At 40.5% G+C, this 17,243-nt stretch overlaps 1 protein-coding gene across 1 annotated transcript in view; it reads right to left on the reverse strand.

The window, feature by feature from the left end:
- LOC139468402 (vitamin K-dependent gamma-carboxylase-like) overlaps positions 1–17,243 on the reverse strand; it is a 90,386-nt gene that overhangs the window by 42,899 nt on the left and 30,244 nt on the right. The window contains exon 2 of the mRNA XM_071250353.1: positions 10,483–10,663. Within this exon, the coding sequence (XP_071106454.1) occupies positions 10,483–10,648 (166 nt within the window). The 5' untranslated portion in view covers positions 10,649–10,663. The remainder of the gene's footprint in view (positions 1–10,482; positions 10,664–17,243) is intronic.

Below are 17,243 nucleotides of genomic sequence, written 5' to 3' on the forward strand. Positions count from 1 at the left end.
TGCTGGCGCTGTTCCTTTGATGCGGACATCAACAGTAATACAATCAAAGTTACACTCAACAATAACACTGTACATCAGACAATTACATTCACGGATTAGTCCGTTTTGCCTCTTAACCTTGCGTGACTCCTTTGCTCAAAAGACAAAACATTTCAGGCTACAGCGGAAGAATGCATTTCGTGGAGCCATGCTGATTGAGTGTAGGACCATTTCCGTGGAGTGTACAAACACTGTAATAAGCTTGGACAGCAGGGTTACGGATGTGAGGGGCTTGTTGTGCAATCAGTGTTCCAAGCACAACTAATTTGGTTGCTTGTAGCACAGTATCTCCCAATTAATCTTGGGTCAGTAGATTACGGAGGAGAAAGTTACGTCTGTCCGAAAACATTAGACAATTATCTAATAAAAGTAATCCTTTCCACTAACTGCCTGAAGGATCTGCCGGTTTGATGGGAGCACTAAACATGGTTTGATGGTATCTTTCTACATACAGAGCAGACACATTACAATGGAAACAGTTACCATGTTGCACACGTATTACCATTTGTCAATTCTCTTTGAGTTTCTAGCTTCTGTTTTGATCTGGCAAAGATATAGGTTCCTTTGATGACTAATTTCCTAAGGATAGTGAAGCAAAAGATGAACGATCATACTGAATTGTGGGAATGCTTGGGGATACCAGAATTACAGTGATTGAGCAAATTTATTGCTATGTTCCAGCAATATCATGGCAGCCTGTTGGGGGACCAGATATGGCTCCACACATAGCACCCATGTAGGGAATCGAACCCGAGCCTTCGGTGTGATGAAGAGCACATTTACCACCAGGCTACCCCACCTTAACACCAGGCTACCCCACCTTAACACCAGGCTACCCCACCTTAACACCAGGCTTCCTCACCTTAACACCAGGCTACCCCACCTTAACACCAGGCTACCCCATCTTAACACCAGGCTACCCCACCTTAACACCAGGCTACCCCACCTTAACACCAGGCTTCCTGACCTTAACACCAGGCTACCCCACCTTAACACCAGGCTTTCTGACCTTAACACCAGGCTTCCTGACCTTAACACCAGGCTACCCGACCTTAACCCCAGGCTACCCCATCTTAACACCAGGCTACCCCACCTTAACACCAGGCTTCCTGACCTTAACACCAGGCTACCCCACCTTAACACCAGGCTACCCCACCTTAACACCAGGCTACCTGACCTTAACACCAGGCTTCCTCACCTTAACACCAGGCTAGCTGACCTTAACACCAGGCTACCCCACCTTAACACCAGGCTACCCAACCTTAACACCAGGCTTCCTCACCTTAACACCAGGCTACCTGACCTTAACACCAGGCTACCTGACCTTAACACCAGGCTATCCCATCTTAACACCAGGCTACCTGACCTTAACACCAGGCTACCCGACCTCAACACCAGGCTACCCCACCTTAACACCAGGCTACCCCACCTTAACACCAGGCTACCCGACCTCAACACAAGACTTCCCCACCTTAACACCAAGCTACCCCACCTTGACACCAGGCTACCCGACCTCAACACCAGTCTACCACACCTCAACACCAGGGTACCCCACCTCAACACCAGGCTACCCCACCTCAACACCAGGCTTCCCCACCTTACTCCCAGGCTACCACACTGCTTCCTATGTGTACCTAATACACCAGGTTAATACTGAAACATGGGTTTTGGCAGTTAGTTATGACAGGTTTCTACAACTTGAACAGAAACATTTTGACACAACCACAACCATTTTGAACAAGCATGAAACAAGCTCTGGAAACGAGGACTACCACCATTTTCAGTCTAAATCAAAGTCGTTGCCATGGAAACTCGAAAAATAACTTTAAAAAAAAATCCAAAACTATCCAAAGGCACCAGTTCACCACTAGATCTATCTATGTGTCAAGTTTGGTGAAGAAATATGGAACGGTTTTCAAGATCTGCTCTGGAAACGAGGACTACCGCCATTTTCAGTCTAAATCAAAGTCGTTGCCATGGAAACTCGAAAATTAACTTTTTTTAAAATCCCAAACTATCCAAAGGCTCCAGTTCACCACTAGATCTATCTATGTGCCAAGTTTGGTGAAGTAATATGGTACGGTTTTCAAGATCTGCTCCGGAAATGAGGACTACCGCAATTTTCAGTCTAAATCAAAGTTGTTGCCATGGAAACTCGAAAAATAACTTTTTTTAAAATCCAAAACTATCAAAAGGCACCAGTTCACCACTAGATCTATCTATGTGCCAAGTTTGGTGAAGAAATATGGTACAGTTTTCAAGATCTGCTCCGGAAACGAAATGTGACGGATGGATGGAAGGACGGCCGGACGGCACCCATTCCTATATCCCACTTCCACTTCATGGCGGGGGATAGTTACTCCCCAGGAACCCATACTGGTTGTAAGAGGCAATCAAGTTGTCAGGCAAGGTGATTTGGTTGATGGCGTGTCATCATTGCTCACAATTTCGATCACTGGATTGTCTAGTCCAGACTCAATCGTCGGTCACTGTCGTAAAGATGGATGTTGCTGACAGCGGTATTACACAAGAAACAAACAAAACTATTTTGAACTTTGCATATGTTATGGGTATGAACTTTGCAAACTATCATATATATGCCATATTATCCTCAATAGCAGATGATGTTATTAAATGTTCAGTTTAACATTTCTTACACAGTGACAAATCAAAAAAAAAGAGATGTTACAATTACACATATAGCTGGAATATTGAGTGATAACCACACAACAAACATTATTAATTTACATTCACCTGAAGGAGGAAGCATCTACTCCGAAACGTTGTGTTTCCTCAAAGGAGAGAAGTTGACATCCATAAATTCACTTCCTTATGTGCATCACTTCTAAATGCCATTCAAAGATTATTATCTAACCTCTGCAATTGTCAATTGTACAAACTTTCCAAACCATCAAATATATGCTAAATTAACCTCAACAGACTATATTCAATGATGTTATTAAATGCTCAGTATAATTGCTTAACAGTTCTCACAAAGTCACATTTGAAGGAAAACAAGCTCAGAATTCTGTCTGGTTTCTAAAATGTAATGACACTTGAGTTGAAGGATGTTTATCTTTATTTAACAAAAACATCTCTCTCCCTGTGACATTTAGTGACATGTTAGAAAGTTTTCAAATCATATCACATAAAGCAAAATACACGCCAGAAATTAAGACACTTTCAATATGATTTGAAGATTCAATGGAAAAAGCTCACGGACATTCTGAGGTTCCTCCATTCCTTGGAGGCAAAGATTACCATACATCATGGCAGAATTAGTGTCTAGAGCATTTAGACATCATACTGTTAAACATGTCAGTGTTTTTACAAAGATTTGCATGGAGTTTAAATGAACTAAATTTTCTGACATTTAACATTGGAATCCCCCTGTGAGTTTGTTTCTTCCATAATTTAAAGCATAATCAGTCCTTTTGCCTCCGCTGAGAATGCCACTAAAATACATTTAATGTTGAAGACATTTTATCATGATGACAACTGAAATGAAGTTAATTTTTTAAACACTGTTGTCGGTTACATTTCTGGGACAACTCAAGTTACTGATGCAAATTGTTTTTGACATATTTCCAAGATGGCCGCCTACCTGTCAGTGTGCAGTGGCAGATTGGCAGATCATTAGAATCTGATATGCTGCAATAGAAAATCTGTACAATGTCCAGTGATTATTCTGAGATTTTCATTCTATTACATGCTTTTCATTTTTTCAATAATTGATTTGCATAATTATCTAAATGCCAGTGTTAATGATGAGTATTTAGGTGTACCCATCTCAGGGGAAAGATCAGTCAATACAATACACTACTGATGCTGATACGGAAGATGTAATGTAAGAGTAGAGAGAACTTGAAATGGTAAATATTTTTCCATCATTTGTGCTATGATTACCCACTCAATTCTTAAAGGTTAAAAATATATACTTCTTAAAACACAAAAATATTTGACTGCTAAATATGCCCTTCTCATAATGCCTTATTCAGTGACATAATGATTTCCGAACAGGCTTCTCATGGAGACTGGTTCTTGATTATCCTTGTACAGCAGAAGCTTTGTGAAATGAGGTTTAATGTCACGTTCACCATTAGCACTTTCATATTTATGCGTATGCACGTCTCTGTGCATCTTCTTCTAATAGTCTGGACTAAGGCTGTTTTTTAGTGTTGCCCCCTCAGGTACCTGTTTTAACATGAAAACCACACTGAGACACTATACTGACTCTGAGCTGATCAGTCCTTGTTTTATCCCCTTAATACCAAGCACCAAACAGCACCAGCCAGGACAACAACAAGTATGTATTTTGGTATAATGCCACCAGAGATTAAACCAACACTCCACTGTCAAGGCAGATGCTCTATCCACTAGACCATTGAGGCAGTCTGATGTGTGGAGGCAATAGTTCCACGGGATGAATGGCCCTTGATTTTAATGTCCCAAGTTCACAACACTCAAACTTCGGACAGGATTTCCCATAGAGGATACCCTAATAAATCAAAATATCCATTTTAGCAACCTAATGTTCCATTTCCAGGGGGTGGGCTAGCCATGTGATTAAAGCGTTCGCTAGTCACGCCGAAGACCTAAGTTCGATTCCTGACATGGGTACAATGTGTGAAGCCCATTTCTGGTGTCCCCCGACGTGATATTGCTGGAATATTGCTAAAAGCGGCGTAAAACCATACTCACTCACTCATTGCCATCTTCATCATGACATCCAAATGAATGGTGTCATTTCAATGACACTTTTGCTTGGAAAACAAAGAATAATGCATCAAGGCCAATTATTTCAAAATGTTACATCAGTTGAATTATAAAAACAGCACTGTAGCTCACCTTGTTTCAGATCATAATATATTTACTTCAACCATTCAAAACATCAAGCAAAACTGCCAAATATTCTTCTGCATACTGAAAATGATCATGTTATCAATCCGTCACGAATTCAAATAAGTGTGCAGTCACATACATTGACAAGCACCTGCTACTTAACTTGCTTAAAGAAAGCTACATACATGCATGTATAGTATGCAGCAAACCCACTCTTTATGGCTCATAAGTACTTTGGTTCAGGTTAGCTAAGATAAAGACAGCACCAGGGTGAGACACCAACCTTATTTAGTGACATAAAGTGACACATTTAGTGACTGGTTCTTGACTATCCTTGTGCCACAGAAGCTTTGTGAAATGATGTTTAATGTCACGTTCAACATTAAGCACGGCAGGAAGATACAAGATGGTGTCCAGAAACGATGCAGATAGGATTACCTTCACAACTGATAATATCATAACAGGCCTCTACAGTGTTATTTAGTTTGTTTGTTGTTTAACGCCACAATCGGCAATATTCCAGCTATATGACAGCATTCTGTAAATAATCCAGTCTGAGCCAGACAATCATGAGCATCAATCCATGCAATTGGGATATGATGACATGCATCAAATAAGTCAGCGAGCCTGACCACCCAATCCCGTTAGTCGACTCTTTCGACAAGCATAGTCGCCTTTGATGGCAAGCATGGGTTGCTGAAGACCTATTCTAACCCAGTTCTTCACGGGTCTACTGGCGCAGTGAAACCTACCAACCATATAGTGCAGAACATGGTAATAACAAACATGGAGATACTGTGCTAATGGTTGTAACAAACTCTTTCAAAAACCCTGACTGCTTTACCATAAATCATGTACATAATTACTACATATTCTTAATAACAAATTAATGACAAAGCAAACTCCTTTTTCATCCCAAAGACACAAAAGTAATTTTTTACCAGCCATAATCTCCATACAAAATGATAAATCAAACAGCTTCAATGTATAAGTAATGGGTAAAGTGAATTAGGAGTTCAATAATCAAGAACACGAGTGCTGGGGGACCCGAGATCAAGGCGTTTGGGAGGAGATGGATAAACTGTAAGCCTTTTTGCTGGATGACAGACCCCGGTATAACCTAATTCTCACGAACCACTGGCACAAGTGTACTAAAAATACACAGCAGGATCAGAGAGTCATTGTAAACATATCTTGCTGAGAGGTTGCCAATTTGGAGAAAGAAATTCTCTGTGTTGGTATGTGATGAATGACTGAAATGTAGGAACCAAATCTGTGACAGCTCATTTCAACCATTATAGTTCAATATCAATCTTAACACGTCAAGTTACAGGCCTTCCTGCTGCTCCTAACAGTACCCTTACTTAATTGGCCGTAGTCAGGCATAGGGTTAATATACTACTCAAAAGGACCAGGTTAAGGACCACTCGATTCTTTCATATTACTTAGTTAATTTGTCATGCCAGGAAAGAATTGGGTAGTCCTTAACTTCTTTTGATTGTGTATGACTGACATTACAGATGCTTTAGTATAGTACATGTACTATCAATATGGAAAGTGGGACGGATGCATTTCAACATTATTGTTTAATGTGACGTTTCAGTCCAGATGCTAGTGCCCTTGTCATGTACATCAAGCAACTGACAACTAGCATCTGTACCAACTGACCTGTGAACATATGGGGTAGAATGGGTCTTCAGCAACCCATGCTTGCCGTAAAAGGCGACTATGCTTGTCGTAAGAGGAGACTAACGGGATCAGGTGGTCAGACTCGTTGACTTGGTGGATAGATGTCATTGTATCCCATTTGTGTGGATTGATGCTCATGATGTCAATCACTGGATTGTCTGGTCCAGACTCGATTATTTACAGACCCCCGTCATATAGCTGGAATATTGCTGAGTTCGGCGTTAAACAACAAACAAACAAACAAAAACTGCACCAACTGTCACAGTAACACATAAAGAAGCTAAAATCGAATAATTCAACACTATCTTCACTGTTTCTAAGGATGCCACAAAAGTCATTGAATATCTGCCATATTCCCAGTTTCAGATGAATCATACATATTCTCTGTCCAACTTTTCAAAATATAACAGTTCAACTTATGACAGTATGACGTTAAAAGAAATAAAAAGTTTTGAAAGATGGCCTATCATTTCTCTTAAGTTGATTCAGTGTTGTACCATAGGGTTTTATATCGTCATAAAAGCAATAATAAACTGTACATTCCTAGACGTTTCCAGTGCAATTGTCAGACCTATACTGCTTACTCCATCTCAAAACACTCACTGCAACAGTTTTGCTCATGTTGCTTGCATTCTTCAAATCTGGAAAACAGCCTAAATAAGGTACTTATATGTAATCTACAGAGACCATACCACTGAATGTAGAGGCTTTTCTGTGTCCTACAGAAAACAGTTAAATAAAAGTGACAAAATTCATTCCACAATCCTAAGAAATCTATGACGATAGCAGAGTCCATTGCACAATTCTAACTGTATGTATCACTATCAAATAGTGACGACACCAAGTGTTTGTCAAAAGGGTAACCTCGCGGACCTGTCACAAACACATACAAAGGCAAGTCAATTGTTCACCTAAAAAACCCAGGAACATAGCGTACAAGTAAAAATAGCCTCCTGCATCGGACATAATTTTTGTCACTGATGCATCAAATTTGGAAAAGTTCTCCACGTGTCTACCATAAAACATTTTTCTAATTTCCAGATTCTCATTCTTCCATGACCAACGATATACATATGGAACATTTTTTATAACATGAAAAATAGATGGTTGTTAAAGAGGATTAACCAAGAGTGAGTGAGTCAGTATGGTTTTACGCTGCTTTTTTAAAGCAATATTCCAGCAATATCACAGCGGGGACACCAGAAATGGGTTTCACACATTGTACCCTTTTGGGGAATCAAACCTGGGTCAAACCTGGGTCTTCAAACCTGGGGTGGGGATTGTTTACTAATCCTGGTGGTTAAAGTGTTCGATCATCACACTGAAGTCCCAGTTCGATTCATCACAAGATCACAAGGATACAATATGTGAAGCCCATTTTTGGTGTCCCCTACCATGATATTACAGGAATATTGCCAAAAGCGGTGTAAAACCAAACTTATGGACTCATTTGCTGTGACTGTTCCTAGATTCCTTTAAAGAGAATTCGCTGAAAATGGCTCCCTCTTATTAGAAGGCCATCTTCTTCAAAAGAGCATATGACTGAGTGCTCTTGAGCAGTGAGTATCTGGATGTGTTGTTTGTTTGCAGTGTTGCACTGCAGTCAGCAATAGTTCAGGTGTATCATAGTGGTTGGTAAATCATCAAGTCCGAGGCAGACACACCAGTGGTGGATACAGAGTCCCATGCTGTTGGGATATGATGACACTCAATCATCCAAATCACCAAGCCTATCCCCCAATCCAGTTCTAGTCCCCTATTGCAATACAGTGGAATTTATTTTAACCTGCATCCCACTGCTTCCTTCAATCACATACAGAACACAGAGAATAATGCCTAAGACTACCATACTTCCTTTATTAGATGCTGGGTCATACATTGTCAAAAAACAGATGCCGGGTCTCTAATACTGGCACATGTTGGTAACTTATAATGATAATTTTCTGCAAATGTACCCTTTGTATCTGTTGAATTTTGATTTTTTTAGGATGAGTGCCCACTATCAACAGCATTAAACTGAATAGATGCCGGGTCAACAGCTTGCATGAAATTAATAGACGCCTTGGCGTCTAATAGAGGGAATTTGGTATGTCCATATTAAGATATGCAATGTTGAGCTCTGTGAAGGTCAACAGGAAAATTTTCAGATAACTACAGCAGTCCCCTCTAAAAACACAGCAAAGGCCATCATGCAAAGTTGAGTCAGCATTGAAGGTCATTAGGAAAATCACAACGTAACTTCCAATGACATATAATGAGCCTTATTACAGTCAATATGTACTTTGAAGATGAATTGGGTACAAGTGAGCTGAAAGGCTTGGATAATTGTCAACAGGGTAACATCAAAAGAAGATTAATATTTCATCTAATACCATGTATCGAAGACAGAATCCTGCTGATGTTGTCTGCCCCAGTAGTATTCATCTGCATCTTGCATTGATAGTATGTAATCAGGGGAATATTTGCTCTACTTGTGATCACAACCCACACTGAATACAGTTCTTGCCATGCATTGCATCAAATCGGCATGGTAACTAGAATGTGGCTGCATGGACAAAAACCATCAACCTTATCCACTGCAAAATCTGAATATGTTGGACATGAGATTAAATCGGCGAAGCTTGTGATGAAAGATGTTGCTTGACTGCCCATACAAGGCTATTGTTGAGAGACACACGTCTATTTCAAGACTTCGGGACATCAGCTGATAAACACGTTGGAAGAAACAGGACGCAGATAAATCAGATGAACTGATCAAATTCTGATCCAAATTGAAAAGTTTTTTGTACATCTGGAATATAAAAGTTGATATTGATTTTCAAACTGTTTGTGCCAGAGCATGTGAAACTTCTGATGTTGGGTCCTGGGTGTAGCCTGACTGGGTGATGTTATATGTATTTATCATTGGAAAATTCTTGGGACACATTCACCCTGGATTATATCTTACTCAACATTCTCGTAATGTAAGAGAAATCGGTTATTTATCCTCGCTGTTAATAAATTTCATAATTACTGTGACCTACATAGGCACATATATAGCCCTCCAACAATGAAGATTCTGAAGACACATTCTTTTAGTTCTTAAAGATGACACATTCATTCAATGTTGCCTACAACTCCAATTCAGCAGTGATAGTAAGAACTACCAGAAAAGCTTCATGCATCCCTCAAAGCCTTGAATAGTCAGTGAGTGAGTGAGTTGGGTTTAACGCTGCTTTTAACAGTATTCCAGTTATACCATGGCGTGTAAGCTTTATGTGGGAGGAAAGCCTGAAGTGATGCAGGTCCCAGATGTTTACCACTTCGGTGAAACCCACAAGCACGGGTATGGTGCTGACAAACCTAGAAACATAATCGGGGCGAACCGGGATTCGAACTCACAATCATAGATTTCTGGCATGCCTAAGGGATGCAACTCTGCACTGCAAATCGCAGCGCTTTAGACGACTGGGCTACCCATGCCCCCGCCTTGAATAGCTCAAAAGCAGTATTCATTCAGAAATAATATGGAGTTCACAACCTGGTGGTTTCAGGAGGGACCCTGTTACCACATTCACACAATGTGTCCTTGTGAGAAATCAAACCCTGACTTTGATGTTAACTTGGACAACTGCTCCCACTGGTCTAAGTAAAGGGCATTTCAGCACACAACCATATTTGTCTTGAAGACCTTTTTATTTCCGTGAAGCGAGAAATCAGCTTACCTGCTTCCCGATACCCACAAATCCCATCTTACATGTCTAACAACCTTATTTCAATGGATCAGCCATATGCCAAGTCATTGCAGTGTTAACTACACACATACCGTCCTATTTGACAGTTCCCGATGGACTCACTGGGTTTGGTCTTTGTTCAGATTATTGTCCTCAATCTAATCTAATTACATCCATCAGGATCCTTGTCAATACTTACCAAACAGGAAGCGAGTAACCCCGAGACAGGCTGGATCAGATGGGCGACACAGCAGACGGACTACAGCAGACGGGGAAGACAGGTCTGCCAGTGAAAAGCCAAACACTTCATGGAAACAGTCTTTTGTCTTGGCCACAGGCTGTGGCTGCGACTTCTTCTTGGCCATTGTTGGTGGAGGGTTCTGGAAGAGAGAAATGTGTGACAATTACAGACATTAATTTAAGGTGTTTATTTTATTGTAGACCTGTTTTGTTTTCATGAAGGTTCTTGAAGATTCTTGCTGAAAGGTAACATTGTCCGACACATTGATGTTGTTTCCAAAGTGCAAAATATATTTTCAACAGCAATGTTGATTGTTATCAACCTGACGTTAGCAAATATGGTTGAACATACTGTAGTACCCACTGACAAAGTATTGCAATACAGGTGGTTGGGACCAGGTGGTCAGGTTTGCTGACTTGGTTGATGCAAGTCATCATATCCCAGATACAATTGTGTTCATGTCACTGGATTGTCTGGTCCAAACTCGATTATTAACGGACCGCTGTCATATAGCTGGAATATTGCTGAGTGTGGCATTAAACAATGAATGAATAAACAAGTAAATGAACAAAACTGGTAAATATAACAGGGAAGAACTCCAGTTCATGAAGGAGCAAAAAGCCACTACTCAAAAAAAGGTTGCTTAATACATATCCCACCTCTTCAGTGAACAATATTTCTACACCAATAATGAAAAACAAAACGATTCACAGACAGCCATTATGCCCAAGCATCTGTCAAAGAACTATCGTAACAAAATAACTCAGAAAAAATTTCTGCTTTACCTCCCAAATTCCTATTTACACACAACCCGCAGTACTAAACATGTTAACTAAAAACCCTTTATAACATTCAAAGTCACAAAAAAAGCGATAAAAAGTCTTCTATGAGACGACCATAAATCCAAAAGAAGCGAGCTTGCATACTATTCCCACTAGGACGCCAGCCACAGACAAGCAGGACTTACTGGAAAACATTTATTTTAATTTGAGTAATTGCTCTGCTGGATGCACTATTTCTTTCACTACAGCCCAACACTTCCTGTCCTCCTGTAGTGTCTATTATCAGTTGCTCACACAGCCCTAATCTATTCACTAAACGTCGTGTGACATTATTTCATTGTTATTTGATCATGAAACCCATACTATGAAGAAATCAATCAAAACAATGCACTTGTACTAAGTGTCCACCTACTTGATGTCTGTGTTGTTATTTTTGTAAAACTGTCGCATCAACTGCTGCACTTGAGCAAAAAGTTCATCCTGCTTCATTGATCAGGAGAGCATGGGGCTAGGGTATTTAGTTTGTTCTAAAGAGCATGGGGCCAGGGTATTTAGTTTGTTCTAGAGAGCATGGGGCCAGGGTATTAAGTTTGTTCTAAAGAGCATGGGGCTAGGGTATTTAGTTTGTTCTAGGAGAGCATGGGCTAGGGTATTTAGTTTGTTCTAGGAGAGCATGGGGCTAGAGTATTTAGTTTGTTCTAGGAGAGCATGGACTAGGGTATTTAGTTTGTTCTAGGAGAGCATTGGGCTAGGGTATTTAGTTTGTTCTAGAGAGCATGGGGCTAGGGTATTTAGTTTGTTCTAGGAGAGCATGGGGCTAGGGTATTTAGTTTGTTCTAGGAGAGCATGGGGCTAGGGTGTATTTAGTTTGTTCTGGGGTGGCATGGGACTATAGTATTTTTCTAGGAGAGCATGGGATTATAGTATTTCTCTAGGAGAGCATGGGGCTAGGGTATTTAGTTTGTTCTAGAGAGCATGGGGCTAGGATATTTAGTTTGTTCTAGGTGAGCATGGGGCTAGGATATTTAGTTTGTTCTAGGTGAGAAAGGGGCTAGGGTATTTACCTTGTTCTAAGAGAGCATGGGGCTAGGGTATTTAGTTTGTTCTAGAGAGCATGGGGCTAGGGTATTTAGTTTGTTCTAGGTGAGCATGGGGCTAGGATATTTAGTTTGTTCTTGGACAGCATGGGGCTAGGATATTTAGTCAGGGTGCAGTGACAGCAGTCCATATGATATTTTTTAGCAGGGCCTATGTGATTTTGAACAATTTTTATCTTGAGGTTTGGTTTGTAAATATAAGCAACAACACCCTATCCATATTCATCAGCAATCTCTGCTAGCAGCAGAATCCATTGCACAATTCAGACCATAACACGAGCATCTGGTGAAGAATGGTACCAGGTGTTCTCAAGAAGGTGACCATATCCTGTTACCACAAGGTGGCACCCTTCACAAATACATGCACAGGCAAGTCAATTGTTCACCTGAAAAACCACAGGGACCTGTTACAAATGGTAAGTCAACTGCATCGGACATCATTTGGTGGGTGATGCATCAACTTTGGAAATGTCCTCCACATGTCTACCATAATAGGTTTGGAAAGCTCTACTAAGGCCAGGAATGTAATAGGTGAGGTGAAATTGGGTTTAACGTCACGTCCTTATATAGTGACGTGCATGCACGTGCGTGTGTGTGTGTGGCTGCTTGTACTATACCGGACTGATGCCGATTTATAGTGCTAGGTCACTGAGAAACATAATCGGGGCGAATCAGGATTCGAACCCACAATCATAAGTTCTGTTCAAGGGTGTTCAAGGGACACAACTTTGCACAGCGAATCACGGCGCCTTAGACGACTGGGTCACCCGTGCCCGTATCAAACAGAACATACTGTTATTAAAGATGTTATATTGCTGTAACCTGGTTTTATTGAGTGAGTGAGTGAGTGAGTGATTGAGTGAGTGAGTGAGCGAGCGAGCGCACTCAACATATTACATTTCTTTTGAAATAACTGAATCTTATTGCCACCATTTTTAATTTGGAGAACACAATTTCGATCAGTCTGAACCAGGCAAAATGTATTCATACATTTTATAATGAACGTGAGAAGACAGACTCAGACCTCCTTCAATCACTGTCACATGTTCATACACAATCTAAATACAGCCAATTCCACCAATTCTCGCACAAACAAATCTCATCTAGTTTTCTGAAATGCAGACACACCACAACTGTAACCTTTGTGCATTTCCATTCATAAACTGTCATTTAATGAAATTTGTCAGTTTACGATCAATGTGTGGTGCAGACACTGGTTCTAAATCCGGCTGAGTATTTGCAGGATCTGACTCTCAGACTGGTTCACCATTGTGTTTTCATACAGCATCTTCTGAGAACAAAACTTGCAGACTGTTTCAATATTTTCTGATTAGTCAAAAAGTGCGAAACTGGCAGATATTGATGAATACTTCAATGAAATGGGACACCTTTTTGCCTCAGTGATGTCTGGTGATTGAGATCTGAAATGTCTTTGACTTTGTTGTAGGTTAATTGTGGTTAGCCTTTTGAGGAGCTTTCTGCCCTGAGTGGAGTGTTAGATTCACCAGATAACATCACACGATGTAATGCAGTTAGAGGATTCATCAGTCTTGGTAAGAAACAGAATCGTGTCGTGGAGACTTCCTAAGCCTTGCTAAGAGACAGAATCGTGTCTTTATAATATGTGACACTTTCATTTCTTTCCAAAATGTTTCTTGATGTCTTGTTTTGATCTTGTCACATACCACTCAACTTCAACAGGGGTAATCAGATATGTCATTCTATTTAATCATACACCTACATATTAGAATCTGTTTAATAGCCCTTTCAAAAGTGGTCTGTAATCCTGACCTTGAGGTCCAAGTTTGATGAAACTCAAGTACGTGCAAAAATGTATGCCAAAGCCGCGCAATGCAAGTACTTAAGTGTTCAACTAACTTGAGCCAGAAGGTCAAGTTAGTGAATGCTTCACACATTGGTAGTGAAGATTGAACTTCCATGTTAATAACACCGATGCACATCCAAATGAATACCTTGGAACGGGCAACTTCCATTAAATACAGGTGATTCATGGATATGAACACCTGTGACTAACAATAGAGCTAGAGTGTAAATCTTTGTTTGTTTGTTGTTTAACAGTGCACTCAGCAATATTACTGCTACATGATCGCGGTCTGTAAATAATCGAATCTGGACCAGACAATCCAGTGATTGACATCATGAGCATCGATCCACGAAATTGGAATCGATGACATGCATCAACCAAGCCGAAGTCAGTTTTGGCTTGGTTTGTTGTTTAACGCCGCACTCAGCAATATTACTGCTACACGATGGTGGTCTGTAAATAATCGAATCTGGACCAGACAATCCAGTGATTGACATCCTGAGCATCGATCTAGGCAATTGGGATACAATGACACACATTAACCAAGTCAGCTAGTCTGACCACCCGATCCCGTTAGTCGCCTCTTAAGACAAGTATAATCGCCTTTTACGGCGAGCATGGGTTGATGAAGATCTGTTCTACCCCGGATCATTTCCCAGCCTGTACAATAGCATGAGCAACACTGGCTCCTGGTAGGTCCACAGTTAGGATATCTGAATAACTGTCACCATCAAGAGGTTTTGATACATGGTAGCTACATGCATGGTAAATGCATAGATGTAAAAGGTAGAATTTTGACACATTGATGAAACATGTATTGAAACTGTTCAGGCAATCTTAGGACATGATGCCCCATTGACTTATCTTAGGACATGATGCTCCATCACCTAATAATTAGGACACGATGCTCCATCGCCCAATCTTAGGACACCATGCTCCATCGCCCAATCTTAGGACACCATGCTTCATCGACCAATCTCAGGACATGATGCCCCATTGATTTATCTTAGGACATGATGCACCATCACCTAATTTTAGGACACCATGCTCCATCACCCTATCTTAGGATGCTCCATTGCCCAATCAATTCGAAGTCGGAACCCATATTAACCACATGATTAATCACACCCTACCAATTGAGAACATGCTGAGAGAAAAACAAATATGTACAACAGAAAAAAGCAGTCGATAAAGAAACTCACACTGTGGTCAAAGTGTCGTCAACAAGCGTGTACTTAACACTATGTTCCAGCACTAGTATCAGCCTAATCATCAAGATGACATAGGTGGTGATGTTCACCGACACAGGAAAATGTCGATTGCTACAGCTTCACGGCAAGAGTGCCCATCATTCGTCAACCCAAGGAGGATCTCTACCATTACCATTGATTAGCTGAACCCATGATGGCTCGCATCAGCTAACATGGTTTAACCTAGAATATCTATGAGTCCGTGGATCATGAGGAGGTTGAACCATTAATATATTGCTGGAGCAGACTGCCGAGAAAACGGAATTAACTTAGATGCTATCAATATGGCAGGTTGAAGGTCTTATTTTTCGAAGTTAACAAAAATGGGAAGGATCCACTTAGCTAATTAAACATGTAAAGGATAGAAAGGATTGAGTTTACGTATCACTCCAAGATAAGATTTGTTCATTCCACACAAGGCACTAGGAAAATTAAAACTGATTTCTTTTAAAAATGCAAAGGCAAGGATGGAACATGCCTTAACATGTGTTTTCCTCATTTTTATCATTAGGGATTAAATTCAATATTTATACAAGCGCAAAATGTATTCATATATTTGAGAGCAATACATAAAACCTCTGCACACAAGCTGGCCTGGCGCCAAGCAGGCAGAGATCCAGTATATTGACAGCATCTACTCACAACATGCCGTTACGGGGATGCAGTCTGCAGAAATATATTGATCAGATGATTTTTTATGTCCAGGTTATTGTATTACACTGAAGGGTTGACTGATGAGTTGTATGTCATTAAGACTGCCATTAATAGCCATTGATAGCCATTAATAGCTACCTGCACGCTCAGACAGAAAACTATTACTTCTGTATTACTGATTATGTCAAAAGGTAAACACTGGTTCAAGAGACATAGATTTGGAAACATACACGAAACAGGTTGGTTGATAAGTTTTTTACACATATTTTTTTAAAAAATACTTGCAAAGTTCAGAGGGTATGAAAAGAAATGCGATGTGTTAAAGTATTGGATTGGAAAGTTGTTAATAGAACTGTTAGTGGAAGCATCTGAAAAAGGGCATGTACTTTTAACATGATTGCGGTATCTCAGTAAAATACTTCTTTTTTTTTAACTGAACTTGCCACGCTTCTGCTGTTCAGCCCACGAGGGAGCTGTTTGTAGACTTTCTAAGTTAACTTTACAACAAGTCTGTCTCACAGTCCCTGAACCATTTTATTTTCCCTTCCATCCAGCCCTTTCTGTAAAACTAAAGCCCTAAATGAAGCAAGTCTAGATGTTCCTCAGGTTCTGAATCTCCCATCTCACTGGGGCGCCATTTCAATCCGAATGGAGTTATTTGTTTCTATCAAAACTTACATAGTTTCCGAGGCTAAGTGTCAGTCTACTTTTCAAGCCATACTGCTGTTCAATACACTAAGTTTATTTTGGTCTTCCAAATTTGATCAGCATGCTTTCAATAACACCGGTGTCAAACATGTTCACCACAGGCTTATTTTCTGCGGCACAATTTCCTGTTGCCTCTTGGGCATCTCTAATGAGTCGATCATGTAAAGGAAGAGAGGCCATAAACAACCGACTCTGAGGATCCCCTCAGAAACCTATTGGATGTAAACCCTCTCCATATCTTCTGACAGGTCAGTGTCAACACAGACTGACGAGGTGACCAGGACATCAGCTAATACGTCTCTCAGTATCCAGAAATGGACCCTAATATTGCCCGACTCGAAATAACAGCCATTAAGCAGACGGTCATGTCCAATGCCTTGCATCAGATGTATGTATAATTTGA

The sequence above is a fragment of the Haliotis cracherodii genome, unplaced genomic scaffold (assembly GCF_022045235.1).
Source record: "Haliotis cracherodii isolate W230 unplaced genomic scaffold, xgHalCrac1.p SCAF_2, whole genome shotgun sequence".
NCBI lineage: Eukaryota > Metazoa > Mollusca > Gastropoda > Lepetellida > Haliotidae > Haliotis > Haliotis cracherodii.